The sequence below is a fragment of the Carcharhinus amblyrhynchos genome, chromosome 6 (assembly GCF_965287045.1).
Source record: "Carcharhinus amblyrhynchos chromosome 6, sCarAmb.v2.hapA, whole genome shotgun sequence".
NCBI classification, from domain to species: Eukaryota; Metazoa; Chordata; class Chondrichthyes; order Carcharhiniformes; family Carcharhinidae; genus Carcharhinus; species Carcharhinus amblyrhynchos.
This window is the reverse complement of record NC_137329.1, coordinates 35,715,128-35,740,855: the sequence shown is the minus strand read 5'-3', so window position 1 is coordinate 35,740,855 and position 25,728 is coordinate 35,715,128. Positions and strand designations below refer to the sequence as shown.

Sequence of the window (25,728 nt, the reverse complement as noted above, 5' to 3'; positions counted from 1 at the left end):
TATGTACAATTCAGGTGTAGTCATCTCCCAGGATAGCTTATTAAGTAAATTGCTAATGTAATGTAATCCTAAACTGTAGAGACCTGGAAGACTCAAAATTCCTACATTTTAAACTAATGAAGCAAATCCGTTTACACTCAGAAATCTGTATCAGTTCTGCAGATTACAGTACTTGAGTACATCTGTGCACTATTCAAAATTTTCCTTTATTTGAAAGTACAGCACTAAACTACAACAAAAAATAGCAATTCTGAAAGATTTTGCCACCTCTTTACAAGCTTTTATAGAAGAAATTCTTATTTCTAAGCATTTTACATCTGGGCCTGAACTTCCCATCTCCCCAACACCAGACTGGGGGTACCCAAAATTGTTGGGGAATCCCTATCAGACATTCACAGGTAAGATTTATAGAACTGGGCAACAGGGATAAAATGTTAAATAAACATCTTTTAAATTTAATGATGGAAAAGATAATAAGAAATTCTGTTTATTTAGAACATAGAAAAACTACAGCACAATCAGGCTCTTTGGCCCACAAGTTCCGCTGATGATATGCCTACCTACTAGGCTTACCTATAACCCTCAATTCTATTAAGTCCCATGTACTCATCCAGAAGTCTCTTAAAACACCCTATCGAATTTGCCTCCACCACCACCGACGGCAGCCGATTCCGCTCACCCACTACACTGAGTGAAAAACTTACCCCTGATACCCCCTCTGTACCTACTCCCCAGCACCTTAAACCTGTGTCTTCTGTAGCAGCCATTCCAGCCCTGGGAAAAAGCCTCTCAGAATCCACCCGATCTATACCTCTCAACATCTTATACACTTCTATTAGGTCACCTCTCAGCCTTCGTCAAATTATTTAATCCAGTATAACTCCTTTTGGAACTGGCATTTTGGTTTATTCACAGTGGAGTGCTTTAGAAAATATTCAGTAGGAAATAGAGTAGGAAGGGACTGAGAAGAAGAAAAGGAACCTTTTTGAATCACCTACACACAGTGAAAAGCCCATAATCATTTTTAATCTGTTGATTTGGTAATACCTTTTTCCTGACTTTTGAGTGGGATGAGTTTTCTGTCTATGATAATTTTCAAAAAAAAAATTTTAGTAATATTTGGCCTGCCACAACCTTTTCTCATTGCATCAATGTCTGTAACCTCTGCTGTTCTGCTGTTTCTTGGTACCTAGAAATCACTGCAATATTTATTTTTGGGCAAGAGGGCTAATTATTATAGACTGGTCAGACTCCCACTGCTCAGGTAGCTCACCTGCTTTCTCATGGCTATCCAATGAGGCAACACCATTCCTATTCTACTAACTATTGTGACAAGGTGATAAATGGAAGTATAAAGAAGGGAAAGAATAAACTACAGACAGGTACAGAGTATAACACAAAGATAATGTTAAAGGAGCTGAGGAAATATCTGTAATGTAGATAGACTCAGACTCTGACAACAGAATTGCATTTTTAAAAGGTGAGGATAATTTTAGCAGATATACCACAGAAACAAATCTGGCAGAGGTGTAATTGAAACTGTAGGAGAGAAGAGATGATGCAAAGGAAAAGGAGTGCACAAGTCATAGCAAAAAAATGTGCAAGAGAAGGGGAGAACCAATGTAAGGAAAAAAAAACTGACAAATAGCAGATACATGATAAAGTACAGGAAATGGACCAAAGCCATGAAAAATATTCAATAAAAACTAAAGATACCAATAAATTGATGAAGCACCTTTTTTTGCTGGCTCTCTATTGACCACTCCACCCCTCCCCCGTCCCCCCATCCCCCAAGTTACTCCCACCCTCCTGAACTCCTATGGTATGTGCTGTACCTATATGGTACTCTTTATCTCCTCATGTCTGATTCTCTCCCACTTCCCAACCCTTCTTGAAGCTGCTTGCTATTTGCTTTTGGCTTCCTGAAGACAGCTGGGCTGGAGAGAGTGATATGATTGTTTTGGACTGGTGTTTAAGTATGGCGCCGGTGCCTTTGAACCCATGAGCTGAATTCAAGCTGACGAAACAGCCCCTGAGCTACCAGGTAATTCAGTCTGATATTTTTCCAGTGCATGATTGAGCTTCCAGGCACAGAATTGGGCATGAGTTCCATTCTGGACAGTGGGAAGGATGCCGCCAGAACTGCCCACCAGTGCACTTGGTTAAAAAATTGAAAACTTCTGCCCTAAATGTTAAACTTTAATCTTCCCTCAAATTTTACCATGAACTGGGTATTTATAACAGTAAAGTCTCCGTTAAAGGATCTACAATAAAATCTAGCCTGTAATTTGCTTCAAAGTTTTAGTTTTTAATTTATTTCCATTGTAATTTATTTACTATTAAACTCTATATACTTTTTCACTGCTCGGTATGTATAAAAGTATATATTAAGTTGCAAGTTATCCATTGGATAACCTTCAACAGGAATTAACCAGGGACTGAAGTTAGGTCAGATGCATTTTGCTAATTACTAAGTTTTGTCAGTATTTTGTCCTTGCAGAGTAAGAGTTTAGTTTACTACTCAAACAGATTTTAACTAAAACTGTATTAGGGTTTGGTGGGGATGCAAGAAAATAACGCAGGTACCTGCAAATAATGAAATTGTCAGGAAAAAGTTGCTGAATTTGAAGCGGCAAATGGATCATCATTTGCTTCTGAAAACATATTTAAATTCAAGCAATGTCTCCAGTGCCAACTGGTGTATGTGGAAGGAAATTTAGACTGTTGGCAGTTATACAATATACTGCTTCTTTGTCTGGCATGATGTGTTTCGTTCTTGGTGTGAAGCTGGCCTGAAGGCTGAATAAAGAGCTTCACCATTATTAGGATTTTGGCCAAATAGTGATGTATCTATTGAGGAATTTGAATAGCTGCTGTTAAGTGTTATTATAGGGGAATATTGTATGATGTTTCAATTCCTGCAGCAAGAAGAAAAAGCACATGACTGCTTGCATACATAGATATAAATGTTTAAATAACTTTAAGTAAAATAGCGGAAACCTGTATTCAAAGAAAAACTGCTGTAGTGCTAGACATTCTTGATCAGGGTACGTGAATTTTGGCAATGGTTTTATGCTTTCAGCCAAGGACGAAACATGTTTTATTATCTGATGCTTGTGAAAGATATTTAGGTGCCAGTGTGGGCAGGCCCAGAGATTGTCAGGTGAGAAAATTAGTGCTGCTGGCTGGACTGCCTGCTTTATTTTGCAATTCCTGCCTCAACTCTGAAGATGGGGGAAAGCAAGCCCCAAAAATCTGCTGGATGTGGTATTAAAGCCAGCTACTTTTGTTAATGATCTCATTGTTTGATTCTTAAGGGTCCATTTAGAATTTTTAGTCAGGACACACACGTTGTATGCTGGTTCAGGGTTAACTCAAGTGCATGGAGATGGAAAAACAGTATTGAACAAGTCATACCGGGGCCATACCATGAAATTAGGTAGGCCAATAAAAGGGAGCATGGCTGAGAGTAGTACAGATTACTTGGCACATGGATGCAATTGGGTGTGTTGAGGTTGCAGGAACAATAGTCTCTGTGTGCATAGACATTGCTGGGTGCCTGGAATCCCCTGTATCAGGAAGCCATAAGAGGAGAGTGTTAGGGTTCCAGACATTGTTATGAGTGTAGCTAAATGCAGTTGAGGTGGTGGGATTATAGTGATTAGATATTGGGTTGAATAGAGAAAAAGATCAATATCATCAGCAGCAGAGATGAAGCCCCAGGCATGATGAGCATACAGAGAAAGAATGAGGGTAAGAATACAAAGGAGGTCATACCTGCAGCATTGGTGCAGTGCTAAAGACTGAGCTGCCTGGACATGTTGGAGAACAAATGCTGCAGGAGACTGCACCTTTCCAGACAGATGGTCACTCAGATTTGCATTCTTGTAGTGGAAAATCTCCCACCACTGCTTGCCATGAGGTGTCATGCCAGTAGCTGTTAGTATCACTGGCCTTCAACCTCTTTCCCCTTTCAAGCTTCAGTAATGGACCTTGGAGGTGTCTTGAAAATGGCAGTATCATTGTAGCTAGCGGGCCAGTGATGCCCTATTTGAAATTGGGCAGTACATTCAATTTCAGACAGACGGGGCCTCAAGGCAGAAAGGGTAGTGGGATTTGTGTCGATCTTTCAATTCCTGCAAGTGCAGGGCATACTCAATTCACCCAGGTGGTTTTTCAAGGTGCCAAGTGAGCAGCCAGTGAGATTCATCAGCAAGAAGGACTTCTTTTCCAAAGAACAATACAGCACAGGAAACAGGCCCTTCAGCCCTCCAAACCTGTGCCGCTCATTGGTCCAACTAGCCCATTCGTTTGTATCCCTCCATTCCCAGTCTGCTCACCTGATGATCTGGAGGAGGGAACCGAGTGTAAGGTGTCAATTTGCTGATGACAAAGATTGGAACGGCAAATTGTGCGGAGGGTGTGAAAAGTCTGCAGAGGGATCTAGATAGGCTGAACGAGTGGGCGAGGACCTGGCAGATGGAATACAATGTTGGCAAGTGTGAGGCTATCCACTTTGGTAGGAAGGACTACTACTTACAGGACGAAAAGCTGCAGCATGCTACGGTGCAGAGGGACCTGGGGGTCCTTGTGCATGAGGCGCAAAAACCCAGCCTACAGGTGCAGCAGGTGGTCAGGAAGGCAAATGGGATGCTGGCCTTTATAGCGAGGGGGATTGAATATAAAAGTAGGGAGGTCTTGCCGCAACTGTACAGGGCACTGGTGAGGCTGCAGCTCGAGTACTGTGTGCAGTTTTGGTCACCGCACTTGCGCAAGGATATTTTGGCCTTGGAGGGAGTGCAGAGGAGGTTCGCTAGGCTGATAATGGAATTGAGGAGGTTGAACTATGAGGAGAGGCTGAATAAACTAGGCTTGTACTTGTTAGAGTTTAGAAGAATGAGGGGAGATCTCATTGAGACGTATAAGATGATGAAAGGGATGGATAGGGTAGAGGTGGAGAGGTTCTTCCCACTCAGAAAGGACAGCAGGACTAGAGGGCACAGCCTCAAGATAAGGGGGGAGCAGTTTAGAACGGAGTTGAGGAGGAACTTCTTCACTCAAAAAGGGTGGTGAATCTCTGGAATTCTCTGCCCGTTGAAGTGGTTGAGGCTTCCTTGCTAAATATATTTAAGACGCGGGTAGATAGGTTTTTGGTAGGCAAGGGGATTAACGGTTATGGGGAGAAAGCGGGAAAGTGGAACTGAGCCACTTCAGATCAGCCATGATCTTGTTGAATGGCAGGGCAGGTTCGAAGGGCTAGATGGCCTACTCCTCCTCCTATTTCTTATGTTCTTATTTTACGTTCATGTGCCTATCCAGATAAGTCTTAAACGATCCCAACGTATCTGCCTCCACCACCCTACTTGGCAGTGCATTCCTGGACCCCACTGCCTTCTGTGTAAAAAAAAAAAGCCCCTCTGATATCTGAGTTAAACACCGCCCCTCCCACCTTGAACCTGTGCCCCCTCATGATCGTCACCTCTGACCTGAGTAAAAGCTTCCCACTGTTCACCCTGTCTGTACCCTTCATAATTTTATACACCTCTATTAGGTCTCCCCTCATTCTGTCTTTCCAGGGAGAACAAACCCAGTTTACCCAATCTCTCCTCATAGCTAAGCCCCTCTATACCAGGCAACATCCTGGTAAACCTCCTCTGCACTCTCTCCAAAGCCTCCACATCCTTCTGGTAGTGTTGCGACCACAACTGGACGCAGTACTCCAAATGTGGCCTAACCAATGTTCTATACAGCTGTAACATCAGACTCCAGTTTTTATACTCTATCCTGTCCTATAAAGGCAAGCATGCCATTTGCCTTCTTCACCACCTGTGCTGCCACCTTCAAGGATCTGTGGACTTGCACACCCAGGTCCCTCTGTGTGTCTAACGTCCCCCCCCCGCCCCCCTACATTAGTTCTACCAAAATGCATCACTTTGCATTTTTTTTGGATTAAATTCCATTTGCCATTTCTCTGCCCAATTTTCTAGCCTATCTATATCCTGCTGTATTGTCCAACAATGTTCATCGCTATCAGCAAGTCCCGCCATCTTTGTGTCATCCGCAAACTTACTGATCACACCACTTACACCTTTTTCCAAATCATTTTAAATCACAAATAGCAAACGTCCTAGTTCAGAGCCCTGCGGAACACCACTGGTCACAGACCTCCAGGTGGAAAAAATACCCTTTGACTGCTACCCTCTGTCTCCTGTGGCCAAGCCAGTTCTCTACCCATCTAGCCACCTCTCCTTGCATCCCATGAAATTTAACCTTTTGCACCAACCTGCCCTGAGGGACTTTGTCAACCGCCTTACTAAAATCCATATAGATGACATCCACGGCCCTTCCCTCGTCAACCGTTTTTAACACCTCCTCAAAAAACTCCACCAAATTTGTGAGGCACAACCTCCCTCTTACAAAGCCATGCTGTCTGTCACTAATGAGATTATTCCATTGTAAATGTACATACATCCTATCTCTAAGAATCCTCTCCTACAACTTCCCTACCACGGACGTCAAGCTCACCGGCCTATAATTACCCGGGTTATCCCTGCTACCCTTCTTAAATAACAGTACCGCATTCGCTATCCTCCAATCCTCTGGGACCTTGCCTGTGTTCAATGAAGAGACAAAGATTTCTGTCAGAGGCCCAGCAATTTCATCTCTTGTCTCCCTGAGCAGTCTAGGATAGATGCCATCAGGCCCTGGGGATTTGTCAGTTTTAATGTTCCCTAAAAAAACCTAACACTTGTAATGGAGATTTTCTCTAACGGGTCAACACTTCCCTCTGAGACACTCCTTGTCAACATGTCCCTCTCCTTTGTGAATACTGATGCAATGTATTCAGTTAGGATCTCCCCTAATCCCTTTGGTTCGAAGTATTATTCACCTCCTTTGTCCCTGAGAGGTCTCTTTTTTCCCCCGACAACTCTTTTTTGTTCCTAACGTATGAATAAAATGCCTGAGGATTCTCCTTAATCCTGTCTGCCAAGAACATTTCATGACCCCTTTTTGCCCTTCTAACTCCCCGTTTGAGTTCTTTCCTACTTTCTCTGTATTCCTCCAGTGCTCCGTCTGTTTTTATTCGCCTGGACCTAAAGTACGCCTCTCTTCTTTTTGATCAGATCCTCAATTTCCCTGGTTATCCACAGCTCTCGAGTCCTACCTTTCCTATCCTTTTTTACAGGCACATGCCTGTCCTGCAGTCTTATCAACTGTTCCTTTAAAGACTCCCATATGCCAGATGTGGATTTACCCTCGAACAGCCTCTCCCAATCAGCGGCCACCAATTCCTGCCTAATCTGGCTATAGTTAGCCTTTCCCCAATTCAGCACCCTACCTGTAGGACAACACTCATCTTTTTCCATTACTATCCTAAAGTTAATAGAATTGTGGTCACTGTTTGCCGCATGTTCCCCTACTGAAACTTTGACGACCTGACCGGCCTCATTTCCCAGTACTAGGTCCAGTATAGCCCCCTCTCTAGTTAGGCTATCTACATATTGTTCCAAAGAACCTTCCTGTACGCATTTTCCAAATTCCTCCCTGTCCAGACCCCCAGCCCTAAGCACTTTCCAGTCTATACCAGGGAAATTAAAGTCTCTCACTCCAACAACCCTATTTTTTTTTCTGCACCTGTCCAGAATCTCCTTACATATTCGTTCCTCCACTTCCTGGGGGCTGTTGGGTGGCCTGTAGTATACCCCCAGCAAAGTTTGGCTTGTCTGCCATCGCAAGAAGAGCTTAACACACGTGCGCTTGCAGCCCTGATAGCGGTATTGACTCATCTTCCAGTTGTCCAATGTGTCACAACGTCTCATTCCCTTCTCCAAACTTTGTGGATGGAAGAGATGGTTACTCACTACTTTACATGATTCTGAGGGAGGGGTGTTCAAGTGAAGCATCTGCTCATGAACAGCACCTGACTGGGACAATGGACTCCTAATGATGTGATTCCAAAGGTTGGAGTAATCAGGTGATAGCTAGTAGTACATTCCTAAGGGTTTTTTCATTGTTTCATGGGGTGTGAACATTGTTGGCTTGGCCAACATTTATTGCCCATCCCCAATTTACCTTGAGAAAGTGATGGTGAGCTGCTGCCTTGACTTGCTGCAGTACATGTGGTGTACATACATCCATAGCGCTGTTGAAAAGGGCATTTCAGAATTTTGACCCAATGGTTCAAAGTTTTAAAGTTGAAAGTTTATTTATTAATGTCACGAGTAGGTTTAAGTTAACACTACAATGAAGTCACTGTGAAAATCTCCTAGTCTCCGCACTCTGGCACCTGTTCTGAACACTAGGGAGAATTTAGCATGACCTAACCAGCACATCATTAGACTGTGGGAAGAAAACGGAGCACATGGAGGAAACCAATGCAGACGTGGGGAGTACATGCAGACTCCGCACAGACAGTGACCCAAGCTGGGAATTGAATCCGGGTCCCTGGTGCTGTGAGGCAGCAGTGCTAACCACTGCCACCGTGTCCTCCCCCTCCTTTTAATTTTTTTTAATGGCACCGAAACAGTGATATAGTTCCAAGTCAAGGCTATGTCTGACTTGGTAGTGAGCTTGCAGGTGGTGGTGTTCCCATGCTTTTGCTGCCTTTGTCTTTCTAGTTGGTAGATGCCACAGGTTTGGGAATTACTGTTGAAGGAGCTTTGGTGAGTTGTTGCAATGCATCTTGTATATGGTACACACTGCTGCCACTGTGTGATGGTGGAGGAAATGAGTAAGATGGTGGATGGGGTGCCAATCAAGCAAGTTACATTGTCCTCGATGGTGTTGAATTCTTTGAAGTGTTGTTGGAGCTGCACTCATCCAAACCAGTAGAGAGTATTCCATCACATTCCTAAATTGTGACTTTTAGATGGTGGCCAAGCTTTGAGTTACTTGCCACAGGATTTCTAGCCTCTGACCTGCTCTTGTAGCCACAGCATTTATCTGTCTTGTCCAATTCTAGTTCTGGTCAGTGGTAACCCCCAGGATGTAACACCTCAGTGATGATTATACCATTGAATGACAAGGGGAGATGGCTAAATTTTCTTCTTGTTGGAGATGGTCATTGCCTGGTGTAGTGCAAATGTGCTTGCCATTTATCAACCCAAGCCTGAAAGTTGTCTAGGTCTTGATGCGTATGGGCACCGGCTGCTTCAGTATCTGAGGAGTCGTGAATGGTTCTGAATATTAAGTAATCATCTGAGTCATTAATGAAGCAGCTGAAGATGATTGGGCCCAAGGCACTGCTCTGACGAAATCCAATCATCAGCAATTAATCAATGGAACTATATCACAAGAATTCATTTTTTTTACAGAAACAAGCTATTGTTTATACATCAAGAGACTTTTGAACAAAGCAAGCATCACTAACTCAACACCATAGCTTATAAAAACTTGTGCTATCAACTCAGTTTGCCTTTTTACTCTTTCTCCTAACTTCAGAATCTTGATGGTTCATCACTTTCTCTGGGACCAACCCAGAAAGTACACCATAGTCCTGTAGCATTTACTTGGATTCTCCTTCGTATCCCAGCCATTCCTCCAGATAAACTAATGCATGTCATTGCAAGTTTTGACTATGTGATCTTCCACCCTTGCATTATGATATCTCAGTCCTTTTTTTTTGAGTCGTTGGCAGATATTCAACTGCCCTCCCACAGCTTCCAAAGATAATTCAGCTGACTGCTTTCTGCTGCAAGGCTTTGTGAGGACACTATAGATTTATTCCAATAGCTCTGATCTAGAGCAAATCTTCCAGCTGCCTTTTTCTCATGAAATCCAAACTGAGATAAAATCTCATCCATGGTTCAAGACAATGAAGTTAATGTTTTCTCTGCCTCAAAAGCAGGCCTTACTGATTATCACCACCTGTTGACTCTCAATCTCATGAAATTCTGACTTCACCAAAGCAAACCTACGCTTACCTCTGTTCCCACATGGAACTTTCCAGATTGTGGTTAAATACAATTCCACTGCTGCTGATGGCTTACAGCGCTTCATGGATGCCTGGTTTGGAGGCGCGAGATCTTTTCTAACTCTATCCCATTTAGCATTTAACACAATCGAGGATACTGTTAGGAACTGGACCAGACCAAACTCCAAGGTAGATTATGAAGTTAGTCTAGACCCAAATTTTTCTTTTGATTTTGGCATTAGGGTGAGCATAAGGTATTTCACTCCAGGTATGATTCAAGTGACCAACTAGGAAGCTTTTAGCAAAACAAACTTATTTAAAACAGTTAGGATATGACAAAAAGGATGAGCGTATCTTTAACCAATTAAAATGCCAAAGGATAATTTTTAACAGCCAACAATCTCTATTGTTCCAATTATAAGCAGCATCCCTTCTTTAGAACCAGTTAGCGGCAAAACCAGTATGCTCACATAGGTGCTAGATTTCCAGCCTTTTAACACCTCTGGACTGAGATCCGGACATACACCTGCCTTTTGACTCCCAAACAGCAGAATCTCAGAAAAGAGACTTATTTCCTGGCAGATTACTGTCTCCAATTTCAGAGAGGAAAAGAGAAGCATTGCTCTCTAACAAGTCCAACCAGCATCTGACCTGATTTTTCTGTGCAAGCCTATGTCACCCAGTCATATGACATTACCTGTCAGTCAACCTAAGCAAGTGCTACTCTGCAGGCGAAATCACGAAAAACAACAGGTCAGCTCAGTTCAGATTAACACTAACATTCTAGAAATTAGGAGCAATTATGCTGCTGCAGTAACAACACAGCTGGTTACAGTCCATGCGGCACTGGTTAGAGCAGACTGTTTAAAAAAACTCCTGCACAAAAAAATGACAAATATATTTCTTAAAGGCACAGTATCCCCCATGTGAAGATGGGCTGCTTTCTCTGCAAGGACATTTAAAAAAAAATTCACTGTGCTTTGCTGTCTGGGCCAACATTTATTGCCCGTCTCTTATTGCCCTTGAGAATGTAGTGGTGAGCTGCTGCCTTGAACTGCTGCAGTCCCTGTGGTGTCAATGCACAAGCAATACTATTAGGGAGGGAGTTCTCGGACTTTGACCCAACGACTGTGAAGCAATATATTTCTGAGTCTGAATGATGAGTGATTTGGAGGAGAAATTGCAGGTGGTGGTGTTCTCCTTGTCTGCTGTCCTTGATGATAGCAGTAGTTGGTTTGGAAGGTCTGCCTGAGGAGTTTTAAGAGTTCTGCAGTGCGTCATATAGATGGTATACACTGCTGCTGCAGTTCATCAGTGATAGAGCAAGGGAATTTTTTTTTGAAGGGCTGCCTAGCAAGTGGATTGTTTTTGTCCTAGATGGTGCTGAACTTGATGTTGTTGGTACCTTGCTCATCCAGACAAGTGGAGAGTGTTTCATCCTGACTTAATTTGTATTTTGTTGATGATGGGCAGGCTTTATGGAGTTAGGAAGTGAATTATTCGCTGTAGGATTCCTAACCTTTGTAGCCTCAGTATTTATATGGCTAGTCCTGTTGTGTTTCTGATAAATGATGACTGTTCAGATATTGATTGAGGATTCAGTGATGGTAATGCTGGTGATCATGCCTACTAATACCATCATGGATGAAATAAAGTAGATTTTTCCCTTTTGGTTTCCTCAGCAAGTGCTGTAGGCATCATTTAGCAGCTATGTCCTTCAGGATTCAGCTAGCTGGACAGTAATGGCACTACTGAGCCACTCTTGGTGATGGACATTGGGTCCCCCAACCAGAGTATATTCTGTGCTTCTCCATCCTTAATGCTTCTTCCAACTGATACCATCAGCTGAGGGGGAATAGTAAGTGGCCAACAACAGGAGGTTTCCTTGCCCACGTTTGACATGTTGCTGTGGGCCTTCCCAGGGTCCGAAGGTGGTGTTGAAGATTTCCAGGGCAACTCCCTTGCCATCACTTCTGTGGGTCTGTCCTGCTGGTGGCAAACGACAAACCTGGTGATGCTGGTGTGTGGGATATTGTCTGTTAGCTATGATTTAGTGAGTATGACAGTGTCAGCCTGTTGCTTGACTAGTCTATGGGACAAACAGGTTTGGCACAATCCCTTGGATGTTAGGATCAACAGTGTGCCATCGTTTCCAATGTCTATGTTCATTCTGGGTAATCCATCTAGTTTCATTCTTTTTTGATATTTGTACAACTGAGGGGCTTGCTAGGTCATTTAAGAGCTAACCACATTGGTGTGAGTCTGGAGTCACATGTAGGCCAGATTGGGCAAGGCTGATTTTCTGCTCAAATGGATCCTAGTGAACCAGATGGGTTTTATGGTCATTGAGGATAAGTTGTGATTCCAGATTTATTAATTAATTGACTGTAAATTCCACCAACTGCTGTGGTAGAATGTGAATACGTGTCCCCAGAACACTGGAGGAGTAATACAATGACATTACCACTATGCCACTGCCTCATGTCATGTGCCTTATAATGGTATGCCTTGTTCACCATAACATTGCCTTCCAGAGAGGTGTGGCTTTTGAAAAGAGCAAGATCCTGGCATGACATCATTCATCATAGAAAGAGGTGGAGCAGGATGTAGTAGAGGAGGAGGGGAAAGAGGAGGAGGGGAAAGAGGAAGGGGATGATGTAGAACAACAGAGCTGACCGGGGGCCTGTGTAAAATTTGAAGGTTTTATCAGGATGCCAGCAACATCAGGGAGCATCTGAGCCAGGAACGTCTCTGAACCCTTTAACCCAAGAGGACAGCATGCTCCAGAGCTCTTTTTAGGTTGCTTGTGAGGACACTTCCATTTAAATTACAGCATGGAATAGATCCATTCTTACCGCCAACAAATGATCTGGCAACCTCACTTTCCCTGTTAAAAAGCCTTTGATTCTCTTTACCACTTCTTTCTTCTAGTTTCACCATGAAAAATATGGAAAAATTATCTGGGATCATGTATCGATATTTATGTGTGTTACAAAAGTCACAAATTGTATATTTAAAGTGAAACAAACCCCAATGAACCACTCAGTGCTCCTCCCAACATGTCTTGTTGTCTGTTTCATGGCCTCTTCTACTCCATGCTCTCCTTGTGGCTTTGGATGAGGTGGAGGAAGCCTGCTTGCTTATGCCTGCTTGTGGTTGATGTGCACATCAAACAGTTTGAGCAATTGATGTCATATACATGGATTTTAGTAAAGGCGTTTGATAAGGTTCCCCATGATAGGTTCATGAAAGTAAGGAGGTGTGGGATAGAAGGAAATTTGGCCGATTGGATAAGTAACTGGCTATCTCATAGAAGACAGAGGGTGGTGGTGGAGGGAAAATTTTCAGACTGGAGGCCAGTTACCAGTGGTATACCACAGGGATCAGTGCTGGGTCCTCTGCTATTTGTGATTTTTATCAATGACTTGGAAGAGGGGCTGAAGGGTGGGTTAGTAAATTTGCTGATGACACCAAGATTGGTGGAGTAGTGGATGAGGTGGAGGGCTGTTGTAGGCTGCAAAGAGACATTGATGGGATGCAGAGCTCAGTCGAAAAGTAGTAGATGGAGTTTAACCCTGATGAGTGCGAGGTGATTCATTTTGGTAGAACACACGAATGTGGATTACAGGGTCAACGGCAGGGTTCTGAGGAATGTAGAGGAACAGAGAGATCTTGGTATTCATATACAGGGATCTCTGAAGGTTGCCACTCAAGTGGATAGAGCCATGAAGAAGGCCTATAGTGTGTTAGTGTTTATTAACGGGGGTTTGAGTTTAAGAGCTGTGGGGTTATGCTGCAACTGTACAGGACCTTGTTGAGATCACACTTGGAATACTGTCTGTTCTGGTCACCTCACTATAAGAAGGCTGTAGAAGCATTGGAGAGAGTGCAGAGGAGATTTACCAGGATGCTGCCTGTTTTGGAGGATAGGCCTTATGAGAAAAGGTTGAGGGAACTGGGGCTTTTCTCTTTAGAGCGGAGGGGGATGAGAGGCGACAATAGAGGTTTATAAGATGATGAGGGGGATAGATAGACTATTCTAAATAAGGTTCCCCATGGTATGCTCGTGAAGAAAGTAAGGAGGTGTGGGATACAAGGAAATTTGGCTGATTGGATAAGTAACTGGCTATCTCATAGACAGTTCAGAGACTGTTTCCTCGGGTGGATGTAGCTGTTACTAGGGGTTCATGGTGAGAGATATAGGAGGGATGTCTGAGATAGATTCTTTACTCCGAGTGGTTGGAGTGTGGAGTGCACTGCCTGCTGTCATATTGGAATCGGACACTTTAGGGACTTTCAAGTGGTTATTGGATAGGTGCATGGAGCACACCGGAATGATAAGGAGTGGCATAGCTTGATTTTGGTTTCAGACATAGTTCGGCGCAACATCGAGGACCAAAGGGCCTGTACTCTGCTGTACTGTTCTATGTTTCTATGATGGTCATTTTGGTCATGGAGGTGATAGTAATGGTATCTCCAGAAGCTGCTATACCAGCATCAGTGTAGGGACTTGGGGCCCTGCTGGATAGATGGCCCTGAGTCAGTGAACTTGGAGGCTGATGATGATAACATCCATGAGGGATGACTGCTTCAGCCCTTGGATGCCGCTCTGGATGGCTGAAGGTGAGCACTAGCAGCTGGGCAATTGGCATTCATTCAGTGAAGCTTTGCATCAGAAGTATCACTGAGCGGCTTATGCTACAGACTGTTGTATGTGTTCTGTGCATGTGTGTGTGCTGCACCTGCGTCCTCTCTTGAGTGCCGTTGTATATGGCTCTCCAACAGGTTGACCACTTTCCCAGTGAAGGAGCTTATGCATTCCACACTGCCTCAGGGAATTTTTGACGTGAGGGTGTACATCTATTGCTGCTGGTCTCAGTAGACTCTCCATTTTAGTGATTCCCAAGGTGTTGCATCTGTGCCCAACTGAGCATGACTGTGTCTGGCCTTCATCCTCTGAGGGAGACAGCCCACAGCAATTTCTGCTTCTCCCATCTTATTCACTATTGCTGTTCTCTTCACCTTAGTGCCATTCTGTTTACTCAATGCCTCCTAAATAAGTATGTACAAGGATCAGTGTGAGTGTATCTGCACTGCTGAAGAGTACGCTCGTAAGATATGACTGCCTTGGTTTCTTGCCCTGTTGTTGTGCAGGAGGCTGGTGTTCACCATGACAGAACCTGTAAGAGACACAAGAAGGTCATGAAAACTAGCCCTGGACAACAGAAGCCTCTGCTTCCAAACACTTCCAATACATTTGATTATTTAGCATGCTGTTGGATAGGAAGGAGGGGACACTACTTCTCTAATCCACAGATTGCTATACTTTTTTGCCTTCGCTTTCTGTTGTGCTCATCTTTCCTTCCTTACCTGGATCCTGTGGTGTCACTCTGATGATTTCTATTGCTCTGTCTTCGTTGGTAGTACCACTGTGATCTGGAGCATTCCTCCAGTGATACCTCTCTCTAGCCTTACGTATCTTTTTTCCCCTGCAAGGACAAAAGAGAGAGAAATAAGATCCTCCTGGCCCGCTGCTCATCTATGTAATTTATAGTTTTGTTGCACAGAAAAATGCCATTTGGCCCATTGTCTGCACCAGCCATCAAGCACCTATCTATTCTAATCCCATTTTCCAGCAGTTGGTCAGTAGCCTTGTACGCTAAGGACAAAACCTTTTATTTCAAGTACTCTAAATGCTGCTTAAGCCATCCTATAAAGAAAATTAAATGCTCTTGACAATTTTCTTGATTTTAGCATCCTAAACCATCTCCAAATTTGTTCTTTTGATTCTGAAGTTTTTGGACTTTATTGGCTGAAATTCTAAAATCGAAATATTAAGGTGAAAATCATGGGTTGACCTTTACATGAGGTTGATGTTTACACAGGTGTATACATAGAACTGGAAAACAAATATGTCCCATAGTTTTAAGGGCACATGGGGGTGGTGGTGGAGGGGATCGGGTGGGGTGACGACCAGAGGTTGGTTTCAGTAAAGTTTAAAAAAAAATTGGCTTATTCAGAAAGTTACAACTGCAGTTGAAATATAGATGTTCCTATTTCTACTATTCTTCTTATTCATTTGAGCCTGGGGCTGAATGAGTTTGGGTATATAATCATGACATCAAAAATGTCTTAATTTACTGTTGTTAAAGTGGTTAAAAAAAAAAGGTTTATTTATTAGTGTCATAAGTAGGCTTACGTTAACACTGCAATGAAGTTACTGTGAAAATCCCCTAGTTGCCACACTCCGGCGCCTGTTTGGGTACACTGAGGGAGAATTTAGCATGCCCAATCCACCTGATGTGATTTGGCCCTATTATGCCTGGTCTGTGGAAAATATAAGATGTAGCTCCTACGTTTCCTCTTTGTTCATCTTCATTGACGTGCCCTTATAATTGTGACTCAATCTTTGGATTATGACAGCTGCCATTGTGGCTGTAGGAACATGGTAGTGAAATTTTCTTTCAAATCCAATTTTCCCCCCTTGACTTCTCATTAAGTTATAAAGCATGTTAGGGTTGCAGTCTAACTTGCCATTTTTCACAGAGGTCTGAATAGGTATTTGGCTGACCATATGTTCTGTTAAATGCCTGATCCTGGTTTGACCAATAGTCCTCATGTCTATGCTTCCAAGCAGGGTTACTGGAATTCTGGCTGATTTTTGAAATATGCTGATTGTTTCAGTCAAGAAGCTCCAGGTTTATTGTTCACTAACACACTGTAAAACCTTAGTGATCTTTTTCTTGATCCATGTTGAGTGAGAAGTTGATGTGTTTTTTTATCATTGTATCCATTTATGGCAAAAGAGTAACTTCAAAATTTTCAAAATATCTATTGAACTTTTTCAGGCAAATCTATGCTTTGTGGACATAGACAACCATTTTATTGAACTTCCAGAAGACTTGCCACAGTTTCCAAATAAACTAGAATTCATTCAAGAAATCTCAGAGATCCTAATGGCATTTGGGATTCCACCGGAAGGGAATCTTCACTGCAGTGAAAGTGCCTCTAAGCTGAAGAACTTTAAAGGAAGCGATATGGTTTGCGATAAGAAGAACGGAAATGTAGCTGGATCAGCATTGAACACATATGAATTACTAAAGGAAAACGAAACCATGGCAAGATTGCAGGCTCTTGTCAGAAGAACTGGTGTCAGTTTAGAGAAGGTTAGTTTTTAACTCATTGAGTTATACAACACAATTTGAAGTTGACCCATAATGATGTCTGAAAAGACTTAAAATAGTCTCAGCCAACGATATATTTATTTGTAAAATATAAACACGATGAATCTTTCCTAATGTTTGTGTTTATTTTTCTTCTGTCTTATTTTAATTTCCCCTTTACTAAACAGAATGCAAAAAATGTTTTTAAGGGGTGGGAGAAGAGGATCATTAGAGGATCATATTTAAGACATTAAAGAAGATGGGTAAAGGGCATATTTTCCTGTTTTTCTTAACTATGTTACCTTATGGACCGTATCAACATCTATACTGATAGAAGCAATGCATTTGAGGAGGTATTATTTCAAATCAATCAGAGTCATGAAATTTGGAGATGCAAATTGGATTCTTATTTTTGTTCCCTGCTCCCATCCAAGGTTGGGATTATGAAATTATGTATCAAAAACATCTCATGGTTACTGTAGCTCTTTGTGCCTTTAGTTGAATTAACATGTGTATTTAATGTTGATAATGATTAGCTTTGTGATGTTTTCAACAATATGTGTAAACCTTTCTCTTAATATGATTGCATGCAGTTTAAAATTGTTCATTTTAAATCGGAATAGACACTTGGGGTGTGATTTTACTGGCTTGTTTGCCAGTCAATCAGCATGGCAAGCCAGCTGGCACGAATCGGTTTTGTATATTCCTGGTCCTGTTTTGCCGGCAAGAACAACTTAACCTCCTTTGAGTGTAATGTGGGCAGAGGTATGGGGATGTTGGAGGTCTGCCATGAGACTCATCAGGAGGATTCTGATGTCCCAGTGCTAGCGATCTGTGTGGGTGTGGGGTTAATAATGCCACTGATGATGAGTGAGACACTCTGTCCGCGGAGGGGAGGGAAGAGGTCTCCTGGTGCGCTAATACTTCAGGGCACTTGCGCAGTGATCTAAGCACACACCACCACCACCACCACCCCCCAAAAATATGCTCCCGACTGTCAGCAAGACTGACAAGTGCCGGACGATTGCAATGCCAAATTCTCCCAAATTTGGGAACACCCCTGTTTTCAGACTTTTATGACACACAGTTGTTTTGGGAAAGTTGCACCCTTAGTATTTTTCTTTGTGACAGTCTTACAGCTGGTGAGCGTTGGACTGAGTTAAAAATTTTGATTGCTGCGCTGACTAAGCACAAATTGATCATTTGACATATACACAAACGTTCTCCAGCTCAAAAGTCTTTGAACAGAGCAGAAAAGGTTGAGAGGAAGTATACAAAATCATGAAAGATTTTGATAGTGAATAACTGGCAGAAAAGTTGATATCCAGATTTAAGATAATGAACAAATGAACCAAAGGTGACATATGGAAACTTTTTTTACACAGCAAATTGTTGTAATTTTAGAATGCACTGCCTGAATGGGTGGCAGAAGCAGATTCAATCCATTCAGAAGAGAATTGGGTAAACACCAATTTGGTAAATTGGCATAGTCATGTAGAATGGAAGTTTTATTGTTTGTATTTCAGGAGGGCATTGCATTGCTAACGGGATTTGCAGATATAGTTCAAAGCAGAAAAAAATCATTGGAATTATGGAAAGAAAATACACCTTGAATGGCAAGATATTAAATGGAGTATAAATTGAAATAAGGAATTTGTTTTTCATGCTCTCAAAATATCCGAAGTCCTTCAGAGCTATTACTTCTGAAATATAATCACCGTTGCGGAAAAAATAATCAGCAACCAAATTACACAGCACAGTCCCATAAATACGGAGAGATTAATGACCAGATAATCTGTTTTGGTAATACTAAAGAGCCAATAAATGATAGTTGGCCATTTAAGAAGCCACCTTTGGATAACCTATCCAAATGACGACATCAGGTGGATCAGGGAGCCAGTAGGCTTAATGAGGGCTAGCAGTGATGAAAAGCTGCAGCACCACTGGAAGACTTGGTGCCAATGTAAGTGTAGAACATGTGTAAAAAAAAAACAAGCAAGTCCACAGCTGCTAGCCCACCAATCGAGAGGAGAACTCCTTCATCAGAAAACCTGGAGGTTCCACTGTAGCCCTTTGGCACCCACAGCTCCAAGATGGTAGGGATGATTTAAAGGAGGCTGGTGCTGATCAGACCCTGCCACTGATGAGATTATTCAAAGATGGGATTGTGCCTGGGAACCTCCCTGATGTGAGATTCTCTAATTTTGTTCCTAGTCTTGTCTGCAAATCTACTTTTGCTGGGCTGTGAAAATTCAGCTCACGGTCTTTTAAGAAAATTATGTAAGGGATTTCTGTACTTTTTGCTTGCATTGGAAATATTTTGAGTGAGATTTAGTTGATTTTACCCTAACACAGCATTTAGCTTTGATGTATACAGATCTAAAAACTATTCTCAAACTGGGCTAGCCAATTACTGTGAGCCAGGTAACTGAGGGAAAAAAAAATCAGTAATTCATCTTGTCCTTTATAATAAGGGAGATTGAAGATTTATCTTTAAATTTTCCACAACATTGTTTTGGCACTAGTATTAGTCACTGTTGAATTTATTTCCTCTTTGATTTATTCAAATAGTGGCATCTAAAAATGATTACACATCCACTGAAGGTTGAACACAAACCTTTTTAATTGCATGTGGAAACTTAACATTTCCTGAGGGCATGCTTGTTCTGCTGTTTAATTACAAGCGTCCAGTCCTTTTAAAAGGATTTTGGTATCACTGCAAAATTGGGAAAACAAATATTTTTTGTGGGGAATGTGTTTTTTAGATCATCACATTACACCGAATAGAATTCAAAATGTGGAAAAATATTTGTGCTGTTGATGGTAAATGAATAGCGTTTTGCAGTTCATTTAAATGGGAGGTAGTTTTTATATGAAAAATACATCAGTTTTAAGGAAAGAGTGACATGTTTGTGATCTTACAGTTGGCACAGTTGCATCTACGCTGATTAATAATTGAAATATAATTAATTTATTCCTTACTGCTGCTGATTTGTGCAATCTCTTTCTCTACCCCTGATTCAGAACCTTGGAAATGTTGGGGTTCTTTGTCTAGTAACTTTTGGCCCACATGTTATATCGTTCTGAACCTTTTTGTTATTGAGGATTGGCTATTTAACAGGAAGCAGAGAGTTGGAATCAATGGGTGCTTTTCTGGTTGGCAGTTGGTGACTTGTGGCATGCTGCAGGGATCGGTGCTGGGGCCTCAACTGTTTACCATATTACATAGACGGACATACATACGTAGGGTGGCACGTACATACATACATATGTAGAGCGGCATGGTAGCACAGCGGTTAGCACTGCTGCTTCACAGCTCCAGGGACCTGGGTTCAATTCCCAGCTCGGTCACTGTCTTTGAGGAGTTTGTACATTCTCCTCGTGTCTGCGTGAGTTTCCTCCGGGTGCTCCGGTTTCCTCCCACAGTCCAAAGATGTGCAGGTTAGGTTGATTGGCCATGTTAAAAATTGCCCCTTAGTGTCCTAAGATGCTTGGGTTAGAGGGATTAACGGGTAAAATATGTAGGGATATGGGGTAGGGCCTGGGTGGATTGTGGTCAGGGCAGACTTGATGGGCCGAAGGGCCTCTTTCTGCACTGTAGGGTTCTATGATCTATGGTTCTATGATCTAGACGATCTGGAGGAGGGGGCTGAGTGTAGGGTAACAAAATTGGCTGATGACACGAAGATGAGTGGAAAAGCAAATTGCGTGGAGGATGTGGAAAGTCTGCAGAGAGATCTGGATAGGCTGAGTGAGTGGGCGAGGACCTGGCAGATGGAGCATAATGTTAGCAAATGTGAGGTTATCCACTTTGGTAGAAATAATAGTAGGAAGGAACATTATTTAAATGGTGAAAAGTTGCAGCATGCTACTGTACAGAGGGACCTGGGGGTCCTTGTGCATGAATCACAAAAAATCCAGTCTGCAGGTGCAGCAGGTGATTAAGAAGGCGAATAGACTATTGGCCTTTATCGCGAGGGGGACAGAATATAAAAGTAGGGAGGTCTTGCTGCAACTGTACAAGACATTGGTGAGGCCGCAACTGGAGTACTGTGTGCAGTTTTGGACCCCTTATTTGTGAAAGGATATATTGGCCTTGGAGGGAGTATAGAGAAGGTTCACCAGGCTGATACCGGAGATGAGGGGGTTAGCTTATGAGGAGAGATTAAATAGACTGGGCCAGTACTCGTTGGAGTTTAGAAGGCTGAGGGGAGATCTTATTAGAGACTTACAAGATAATGAAGGGGCTAGATAGGGTAGAGGTAGAGAGATTCTTTCCGCTTAGAAAGGAAACCAGAACTGGAGGGCACAGCCTCAAAATAAGGGGGGGGGGCAATTTGGAACAGAGCTGAGGAGGAACTTCTTCACTCAAAGGGTGGTGAATCTCTGGAATTCTCTGCCCATTGAAGTGGTGGAGGCTACCTTGTTGAATATATTTACGTCACGGGTAGATAGATTTCTGATAGACAAGGGAATTAAGGGTTATGGGGAACAGGCAGGAAAGTGGAACTGATCAGCTTCAGATCAGCCATGATCTTATTGAATGGCAAGGTGGGCTCGAAGGGCTAGATGGCCTACTCCTGCATCTATTTCATGTGTTCTTATGTTATCATTGAATTTTCTTTTGGAAGTATTGCTTTTCCACTGGTCTTCATTTCCTGTACTTTAGTTTTTAGAGTATGAAGAGATTGAGACCTCACCTTGTGTAGGTTTTTAATACAACAGATATAGATATCCTCATGGCTATTCCTAAAATTAAAAAAAATTAAAGCTATGTCTGCCAGTAACCGTTGGGGAAAAAAGAAACTGTCATGGCAGTATCAAAGCAATTTTCCCCTTGTTATCTCTGAAGAGTGACCTCCATGAGTGCTGCAGAGATCAAATTCTTACAGAATGATACAAAGACCATTTATGTTTTGTAACCCAGGCTGGCCAACAGGTCTACTTGTTTGCTAGGACAAAGGACCCAGTAACCAACCTTTTTAATTCTTAATGTTTGGTACATTTAATCATCTCAGGAAGCCGAATAAGGGATATACAACTCTTGTTAAAGGCAAAATGGAGAGCTGAGAGTCATGTAACGTAGCCCCCAATCTTGTGTAACCAGTAATATAAGATTTTAATTTCCCAAAAATTGATTGGAATCTTCCCAGGGTAAGAGGTTTAGATGGGGAGGAGTTTGTTATGTGTGTTCAGGAGGGTTTTTTGACACAGTATGTGGATAGGCCAGCAAAAGGAGAGTTTGTACTTGATTTGGTATTGGGAAATGAACCTGGTCAGGTGTCAGTTCTCTCAGTGGGAGAGCATTTTGGAGATAGTGATCATAATTCTATCTCCTTTACAATAGCATCGGAGAGAGATAGGATCAGACAAGTTAGAAAAGTGTTTATTTGGAGTAAGGGGAATTATGAGGCTATCAGGCAGGAAATTGGAGGCTTAAATTGGAAAGAGGTTTTCTCAGGGAAATGTATGGAAGAAATGTGGCAAATTTTCAGGGACTATTTGTCTGGAGTTCTGCATAGCAATGTTCCAGTGAGACAGGGAAGTTATGGTAGGTTACAGGAACCGTGGTGTACAAAGGCTGTGATAAATCTAGTTAAGAAGAAAAGGAAAGCTTACAAAAGGTTCGGAGAGCAAGGTAATGTTAGAGATCTAGAAGACCATGTGGCTAGTAGGAAGGACCTTGAGAAGGAAATTAGGAGAGCCAGAAGGAGTCATGAGAAGGCCTTGGCGAGCAGGATTAAGGAAAACCCCAGGGCATTCTACAAGTATGTGAAGAGCAAGAGGATAAGACGTGAAAGAATAGGACCTTTTCAAGTGTGACAATGGGAATGTTTGTATGGAACCGGAAGAAATCGCAGAAGTACTTAATGAATACTTTACTTAAGTATTCACTATGGAAAAGGATCTTGGTGGTTGTAGTGCAGACTTGCAACGGACTGAAAAGCTTGAGCATGTTGATACTAAGAAAGAGGATGTGTTGGAGCTTTTGAAAAGCATCAAGTTAGATAAGTCACCAAGACCAGATAGGATGTACCACAGGCTACTGTGGGAGGTGAGGGAGGAGATTGCTGAGTCTCTGGCGATGATCTTTGCATCATCAATGGAGACGGAAGAGGCTCCGGAGGATTGCAATGTTGTCCCTTTATTCAAGAAAGGGAGTAGAGAGAGCCCTGGAAATTATAGACCAGTGAGTCTAACCTCAGTGGTTGGTAAGTTGATGGAGAAGATCCTGAGAGGCAGGATTTATGAACATTTGGAGAGGTATAATATAATTAAGAATAATCAGCATGTCTTTGTCTAAGGCAGATCACACCTTACAAGCCTGATTGAATTTTTTGAAGATGTGACTGAACACATTGAAAGAAGAGCAGTAGATATAGTTTATGTGGACTTCAGCAAGGCATTTGATAAGGTGCCCCATGCAAGGCTTATTGAAAAGTGAGGGGGTATGGGATTCAAGGGGACATTGCTTTGTGGATCCAGAACTGGCTTGCCCACAGAAGGCAAAGAGTGGTTATAAATGGGTCATATTCTGCGTGGAGTGCCCCAGGGATCTGTTCTGGGACCCTTACTCTTTGTGATTTTTATAAATGACCTGGATGAGGAATTGGAGGGATGGGTTGGAAAGATTGGAGGTGTTGTGGATAGTGTGGAGGGATGTCAGAAGTTGCAGCGAGACATTGATAGGATGCAAGAATGGGTGGAGAAGTGGCAGATGGAGTTCAACCAGATAAGTGTGAAGTAGTTCATTTTGGCAGGTCAAATAGGATGGCAGAATAAAATATTAATGGTACGACTCTTGGCAGTGTGGAAGATCAGAAGGATCTTGGGGTCTGAGTTCATAGGACGCTCAAAGCAGCTGTGCAGGTTGAAGCTGTGGTTAAGGCATATGGTGTACTGGCCTTCATCAATCGAGGAATTGAGTTTAGGAGTCGAGAGATAATATTGCAGCCATATAGGACCCTGGTCAGACCCCACTTGGAGTGCTGTGCTCAGTTCTGGTCGCCTCATTGCAGGAAGGATGTGGAAGCCATTGAAAGGGTGCAGAGGAGATTTACAAGGATGTTGCCTGGATTGGGGAGCATGCCTCATGTGGATAGGTTGAGTGAGCTTGGGCTTTTCTCCTTGGAGAGATGAAGGATGAGGGGTGACCTGATAGGGGTGTATAAGATGTTGAGAGGTAGTGATCGAGTTGGTAGTCAGAGGCTTTTTTCCAGGGCTGAAATGGTTGCCACAAGAGGACACAGGTTTAAGGTGCTGGGGAGTAGGTTTAGAGATGTCGGGGGAAGTTTTTCACTGGTGGTTGTGGAATGGACTGCCGGCAACGGTGATGGAGGTGGATTCGATAGGCTGTTTTAAGAGACTTTTAGATAAGTACATGGAACTTAGTAAGATAGAGGGTTATAGGTAAGCCTTGTAATCTCTAAGGTAGGGACATGTTCAGCACAAACTTGTGGGCCGAAGAGCCTGTATTGTGCTGTAGTTTTTCTATGCTCTATGCTCTAATACTGCCTTGTTGTACAGCCAAATCTTAGTCTGCTGTTTGCCATCTGACAAGCAGCCTGACAGAAAATGAGGTCTCCCCAGGTTGAATACCTAGCCCCATCTACACTGTTTCTTATCGCCTATGAGACAGCTTCATCTCTGCATACCTAACCTATCTCATCATGTGAGCTCTACCAGAAAAGTGTCAGTTTTCAGTCTGCAGGCCTCTGACAGAATATCACGTTGGACCTTCGATTCTCGGCTCTGGACTCCATGTGAAACACTATATTCCTTTTATCTGTGATCTCTGCATTTTATTTTCTCTATCCCTCTTTTATTGTATAACAGCGAAGTGGACAATGTTGTGACCCTCCCCCTTCTCATGTGAGCGAGTGCAAATAAACTAACACATTGAGGTCATCTTATCTCACATTTGCTGTGGGGTTGTTACCAGAAATATGCCAACACTTATATTGAGGTTAGTAAACCAAAACATCGTTTTGTTTACCATGGGAGCCAAGAGGAGAAACTAGCATTGCTTCAACGAACTCCACTCCTGTCCTTAACATGGGTTCTCAGCTGCTTTACTGTTATGAAAAGGAACTCGCAATAAAGTGAGACGACTATAGTGAGATTATAATTTCACATAAACAATAGCAATAAAACCAGGCTGTGATTTACTATCTAATGTGGGCTGCATACTTCTGTGGGTTATTCTAGGTTGAGGATCGCACAACTTATCTTGCAACTTTGTCTTCAGTGCCTTCTTTTTCTTCTGTCTTTTTTATTAAGTTCTGTTTGTTCACTTCTGCACGGATCTAATCAGAAGGTTCTGTTTTAATTTGGTCCTTTTCAGATTAAGTGCTCCCTGCGCCCAGTCATAGTTCATGTGACCAATGGTAGCCTTACTTAATCACTCAGATGTTTAGTATGTCATTGTTGTTCTATTCCTGCTTATTTCAGGGCAGCTGCATCCTGTTGTTATTTGTTTCGTGGAGGCCCATGTATTAGCTAACACAACTGGCGTCAAGGTTTATTTATTAGTTGCAATCGGAATCTTTTTAAAATTTTGGCACTCCTTCTCATCCCTCTATCTTGGCACCAATTTATACTGTACACTATTTCAAATAAGTTAAATGTTCATAGCATAATAATCTTACAATA

General features: G+C 42.5%; 1 protein-coding gene across 5 annotated transcripts in view; it reads left to right on the top strand.

The window, feature by feature from the left end:
* Positions 1-25,728, top strand: part of dennd5a (DENN/MADD domain containing 5A) — a 305,895-nt gene that overhangs the window by 144,967 nt on the left and 135,200 nt on the right. For all 5 annotated transcript variants that reach the window (XR_013886802.1, XM_080190209.1, XM_080190208.1 and 2 more), the window contains one exon: positions 16,762-17,079. Coding sequence is in view for 4 of the 5 variants with exons in the window: in XM_080190209.1 (XP_080046335.1) it covers positions 16,762-17,079 (318 nt within the window). In the remaining variant the exon portion in view is untranslated. The remainder of the gene's footprint in view (positions 1-16,761; positions 17,080-25,728) is intronic.